At 35.3% G+C, this 6,107-nt stretch overlaps 1 protein-coding gene across 2 annotated transcripts; it reads left to right on the top strand.

Moving 5' to 3' along the window:
• The first annotated feature begins 887 nt into the window (after nt 1-887).
• On the top strand, nt 888-5,678 carry LOC107739232 (protein TMED8-like). Of its 2 annotated transcripts, none has more exons than XM_016551264.1 (7): nt 888-952; nt 1,217-1,254; nt 1,345-1,453; nt 1,541-1,640; nt 1,734-1,812; nt 3,104-3,394; nt 5,314-5,678. In XM_016551264.1, exons 3-7 carry the CDS (start codon nt 1,347-1,349, stop codon nt 5,529-5,531), a joined length of 795 nt encoding a protein of 264 aa, XP_016406750.1. In that variant the 5' UTR covers nt 888-952; nt 1,217-1,254; nt 1,345-1,346; the 3' UTR covers nt 5,532-5,678. The 2 variants fall into 2 exon arrangements, with proteins under 2 accessions (XP_016406750.1, XP_016406749.1); XM_016551263.1 differs by having other exon boundaries at nt 891-952; nt 1,205-1,254.
• The last annotated feature ends 429 nt before the right edge of the window (nt 5,679-6,107 follow it).

Genomic DNA, 6,107 nt, shown 5'->3' on the forward strand with positions numbered 1-6,107 from the left:
GAAGGATCATGTGACACTTAAGACTGGAATAATGATGCTGAAAATTCAGCTTTGATCGCAGGAATAAATACGTTTTAAAATATATTAAAATAGATACCAGTTATTTTAATTGTAATGATATGTGACCCTGGAACACAAAACCAGTCATAAGGGTCAATTTTTAATAATTGTTCATAATCTGAAAGCTGAATAAATAAGCTTTCCATTGATGTATGGTTTGTTAGGATAGGACAATATTTGGTCGAGATACAACTAGTTGAAAATCTGGAATCTGAGGGTGCAAAAAAATCAAAATACTGAAATGTAAAAAAAAAACTGAAGTCTTAGAACGTATCTATCTATCTATCTATCTATCTATCTAGTATTATTAATATTATTGCAACTTAATAAGTAGCTGCTTAGTTGTGTTAGTTTAAGCAACTAGTTAATGTTTCAAAGAGAATAAAAATAAAGAATTCCTAAAAAATGTATTTGTTCAGCTAAGATTAATCATGTTTCATTTGACACTTATTAAATAATTTATTTGGGAAACAAAATACATTGGCTAGATGCAGCCAGATGCAGTTCTACAGTTTTTAAAACAATTGCTTCTGAGTGCGTTTAGATTGCCGTTCAAAAGTCTCTTATGCTTGCCAAGGCTGCATTTATTTGATCAGTAGAAACAGTCATTTCACAGCAATCCGTTGTGATTAGGGCTGTGTATCACCAGCAAAGTCACGATACGATACGTATCACGATACAGAGGCCCCGATACGATACGTATCACGAAACGGGACTGCACTGAACTGCTTTTGTGGGGACTTTTATTGTGTAGTCGTATGTGTTTGGCAGCCATTCAGAAAAGACTTTACTCTTCAGAAACACGTATTTACAAATTAGCGGACTTCCTGGGCGTCAAACGTTATTTGTCAGACAACACTGTTGCATCTACAGCATCACACGCTCGCCGCAGGTATGTGTGTGTACATTATATTATCAAACTGTACTGTACGTGTGGGTTTAGCACATAGGGCAGGTTTGGTTTGAATGCTGAGATTGATGGTTTGATGGTAAATTTCACTTTAGTTTCTCGTCGAGTCAAAACTGATTCGTATGTGCTTCACGTGTCAGTTGATGACTGCGCACAACAGCCTTACTTATATTCATAAATGTCATTACATTTAACATTAAAGTACAGTATGGGTTATTTTATTTCTTCTTGCAGATTTTGTTTCAGTTTTTAATGAGGTTCATTGAAAGCCACCTCTGAGTCAGGTAAGAGTTTTCATCTGATGAACTGAATCTTTATTCAGATAGTGATGAATGTGATGATTGTTTATATATTTCATGTGTTTGCTACTCTAGAGATGGAGAAACTAGAGACATCAGAGCTTCAATCTAGACTGTCATCCCTGTCTGTTTCTTCTTTCCCTGGTATAACGTCAAAAAACTGTGAAGCAAACCCTTTAAACAGGTTGGTGCAGGTTTATCGGAGCTCAACAATGGTTATTTTATATTTCAAAGGTATGTAAACCTCATCCTTCCCACTTTCATTTTGAAGAATTCAAAGCACAGACCTTTCCCCGACAGTAATCCAACCGGACAACCAAACTAAAATGGATGATAACAGCAATAACAGAGAATCCGTGAAATCCACCGAGGTACAGTGAATTCAAGCCTGTCAGATATTTGTGAGTAAGTGAGCTTTAGTGCTGTGCTTGTATGTACAGTATGTATTGTGATGTTGTCAATAGGAGCCCAGTGCATCTCTGGGGAAGGCAGAGGCGGGGGACACACAGGAGAGCAGTACTTCACACCCTGGGGAGAAAAAAGGTTAGTAACTATTAGAGAGGTGAAGCTCATCTCAGGAAAGCTTCTCATCATCTTTCATCATTGCCCCTCGAGAACAGAGCTGTCAGAAAAAAAGAAGGATGTTTGTGCTATTTGTAATGTGCCATTCACAACCTTAAAGTCTGAGAATCTTTGAGAAAGATGAGATTCTTTCTATATTTGACGCTTTAACCGAATAAGCGTTTGCGTTTTCAAGTCGCTATTGGGCGGGTCACGTGACTTTCAAAAATAGCATGCAATGTGCATTATATAGGCCAAGTTCTGTAGTATGCAGTAAAAAAAAAATTTATATAGGCCTAGCAGATATTTAGGCGCTGATTGTATAAACCATGATGAAAGCTGCTGTAAAAGATATTGATATACAATACAAATTCAGGAGGACTGCTTATCAATTTATTTCATTATAAATGTGCCAGGTCTGCATATCACCAATAAGCTGAAGTTATGCTAATTAACAATTTTTTTTATTTTTTTTGTGAAAGAGTATTTATTATTATTATTATTAATAGCAACACAAAGGTCATGGGTTCGATTCCCATGGAATGCAATAAAATGTATCACTTGAATGCAATGTATGTGGCTTTGGATAAAAAATGTCTGCCAAATGCATAAATAATAATAATAAAATAATTTTGGCCCTCCTCTACAAAATAGTGAATTACTCAGTAAATATACATCAATGACATTGAATATTTTGGCTTCACTACACATCTTCATCTTTCTTCTGAAATAATATTGACAAAATAAAAAATTTGAGCTGAGTTACATCTTCATCTTTCTTCTGAAATAATATTGACAAAATAAAAAATTTGAGCTGAGTAAGTTTCTGAAATTTGGTTGATTTGACACGGAATGACCCTATTGTTGTTGTTGCTGTTATAAAAACAGCAACATAATCAATAATATTTATTAAACTTTGATGTCCTTGTAAGTGTAGTGATACTGTAGTGATTTTTTTAACACTTCAATTTGCTGGGTGAGCCAATGTGTAATTATGCAGCAACATTAGGTGCATCTTGCATGAATTATTCTACTATACATGCAGTGTATTTATAACTTATAAATTAATTATATGTTTGTAAATGTGTATTTGTATTTTTTTTTTTTAAGAAAAATAGGTTCATTGTTTTTATTTCATTTTCGTTAATGTATTTTTCTTTTTAATCTTGAGTGGTTTGAACACATGCACTGCTGTGCAAATATTCTCAAGACATTTCTACTCCATCCAAGTGTGAAAGAAAAGAATATCAATCGATCACTTATCTCTTTGCAGCTCTTCCTCCGATGAAACCAGCATCCACATGGACCTCCGCGGCTCTGAAGGAGCTGAAGACAAAGCTGCGTCAGGAGAAGGACAGCGTGGTGACAGTATATCGTGGAGACATAATGACCGTCCACGTGCCCACTGTCCCCGAGGCCAAGTGCGTGTGCTGGGAGTTTGCCACAGATGGCTATGACATTGGTTTTGGGGTTTACTTCGACTGGTCACCAGTCACTAGCCGAGCCATTACTGTCCACATTAGCGAATCCAGTGACGATGAGGATGAAGATGATGACCTGGAAGGTGAGGGAGTACTTCCTGTCCTGTTTCCTGCTTTTGTTCAGACAAATTGATAGGAGTTGCTTTGTCTTCTTTTGTCCCTTGAATGCTTAGTGTGTCCACACAGTTGCTCTGAATTGTAATTGACAAATTAAGGCTGGAACATGATTTTTGTCCTGATTTACAGTCTCGACAATAGTTGCCAAAAGTTAGAGCCAGTCTGTAGATTTGAGTTGGCTGATTTCATAGAAAATCGTGTAGTCTATGATGGTCAGAGGCTCTGATTTGTTTTTAGCTTCAGATAGGGGTGTGCGATATTGATAAAAAATAATATCTCTATTTTCTGGGATTTTATCGATAACAATAATTAGACGATATTTTGCTAAGAGTGTTATTGTGCTGGTATCTTAAGGACTACCGTGGACAGCTGACTCTTCAAAGTTTTTGATATTCTTCATATTTTGTGTGGTGGTCCGTTCACACCGATCGAAATTAATCTTTTCCAATAAGTTTAAATAGATTTTTACCTTTTATGGACATTTTTACCTTTATAAAGCCATTTTTTTTCTAAAAGTGCATTATCTTTTGAATCAAATTCTTACATTTAATCAGTGAATTAGAATAATAAGACATTTGAGCTATTACCAAGAAAATTAAATCAGTATCAACAAAATTAATCTTTGCAATGCAGAGAAAAAAACAGCTGCATCTGAAGTGGAATTCAGATGTTTTTACACACCGTTTAATGCAGGACATGAGCGCTTTAACCTGCAGTTACAAATGCATAAATAATGTTTTGATATATTAAACATAAAACGTTGAAAATTGATATTTGAAATTATTTAAATAAATATTAAACTAAAACCGCCAGTAGGTGGCAGCAAGTCACGGTTGATTCATTCAGAAACGAAACAGTCATGTTGCTCGGAGACACAAAACAGCATTGTGGCTGTGTTTGGAATTATTTTTGTTGTCGAAATAGCGCAAAAACTGGCAATATGGTGTCTAAAACGTAAGTCTCTTAATTAACTTCTTGTTTATTGAACTGTTATAAAAAATCAATCACATTTGCAATCATTTTGGAGAAAAAAACGGCACTCTTCATGTGAAATTGATTAACTATATGAAGTGGTATAAATATATACTTTTTCTGCCCCCATGTCTTGAATTTGTGATCATTCTAAATGTATTTTTATAGGCTGAATCATGCAGTGAAATAACACACTCGTCTAGACTTCACGTAATGTATGCGTGCGCTCTGTAGGTGTTTTGAATGGTTTTTTGTAAAATACTCGATAATGTAAAATCGCACATCGTTAAAACAACAATTACGATATTATCGCAGATGATATATGTGACCCTGGACCACAAAACCAGTCATAAGGGTCAATTTTTTGAAATTGAGATTTATACATATATAAATAAGCTTTCCATTGATGTATGGTTTGTTAGGATTGGACAATATTTGGCTGAGATACAACTATTTGAAAATCTGGAATCTGAGGGTGCAAAAAAGCGACTTAAGACTGGTTTTGTGCTCCAGGGTCACATATATCGCACACCCCTAGCTTCAGACTTTGATTCCATCCAGTCGGAGGATATCAAACATGTTTGATATTTTCAGCCGATTTTAGAACACATTGTTTTCATTTGTAATGTGTCTTCTAGCAACAACGCACACGTTTCTGCATGAGTTTGTTGTGATCGGAATAAGTTTAAAATCTGGTAGTGTATGATTCTAAATTTATACACTATTTTTTAAGTTTGGAGTCAAGTTTTTGTATTAAATTGTAACCAGTTATTTTAGGTTTACAGTTTCTTTTTTAGAAAAACATTATTTAATGTTAAATGTTGTGAAACTTTTTTTTGTACAAAGCTTAAAATAAGCAGATGCATGTAAGGAATACTTTCAATGATATATGGGCAATTGTTTTGTCAAACAGGCCCTGTGGTTCCTGGAGATGTTGAGAAGGGCTCTAAATCAGTTGCCAACTCGAACTTGGGAGAAATCCTGCCTGTGTACCGTCAGGACAGTCATCTGGCGGTTCAGAGCGGGAGCCACGAGTTTCCAGGTGAAGGTACATACCAGCTGAAGTTCGACAACTCATACTCGCTGTGGAGGAATAAGACTCTGTACTACAGAGTGTACTACAGTGCCTGAGGAATCAAGTGCACATGTAAAACGAAGCTTTCAGTGATACTACTTTTGATCGTATGTATTAAATTACTGTATAATTCTTGCTGTTGTTGATTTGTGCTTTTCGTTTTATCCAAGCCCTATCATAGATCAAAAAATGACTTATATATATATATATATATATATATATATGTATATATATATATATATACACAAAATGCTTTTTTAAGTGAATGGAATCATGAGGATCATGATGCGTGCAATGTGTTTTATGTGGCTTAAGATGTTATGTGCAAGATGATATATTTCATATAAAAGGTCCATATATGTTTTATAAGTGTATTGTCTGACACCACAACAGAACTGTGGCATCGTATATCAGGGACTACAGAGTAATCAGGGAAAGTATATGGGTGGTGAACCGGGTCAAATGCTTTTCAAACAGTTCTAAACAATTCAAAAGCAAACAATGAAGGCGAGGAAGTGGATGTAGGTGACGTGGCAGAGGTCACTGTCGATTCAGGGAATGACACATGAGTGTTTTCTGTTTGTTTGGTTGTTTTTTTGTTGTTTTATGTCATATAATACTGCATTGAGCAG

The sequence above is a fragment of the Sinocyclocheilus rhinocerous genome, unplaced genomic scaffold, assembly GCF_001515625.1.
Source record: "Sinocyclocheilus rhinocerous isolate Xijiao unplaced genomic scaffold, SAMN03320098_v1.1 scaffold495, whole genome shotgun sequence".
Taxonomy (NCBI): domain Eukaryota; kingdom Metazoa; phylum Chordata; class Actinopteri; order Cypriniformes; family Cyprinidae; genus Sinocyclocheilus; species Sinocyclocheilus rhinocerous.

Bases quoted from the DNA above. Each gene is read 5' to 3' on its own strand.
- LOC107739232 (XM_016551264.1), top strand. From the start codon at position 1,347: ATGGAGAAACTAGAGACATCAGAGCTTCAATCTAGACTGTCATCCCTG. The intron at 1,641-1,733 runs GTACAGTGAATT...TGTTGTCAATAG, and splicing joins AATCCGTGAAATCCACCGAG to GAGCCCAGTGCATCTCTGGG. The intron at 1,813-3,103 runs GTTAGTAACTAT...ATCTCTTTGCAG, and splicing joins ACACCCTGGGGAGAAAAAAG to CTCTTCCTCCGATGAAACCA.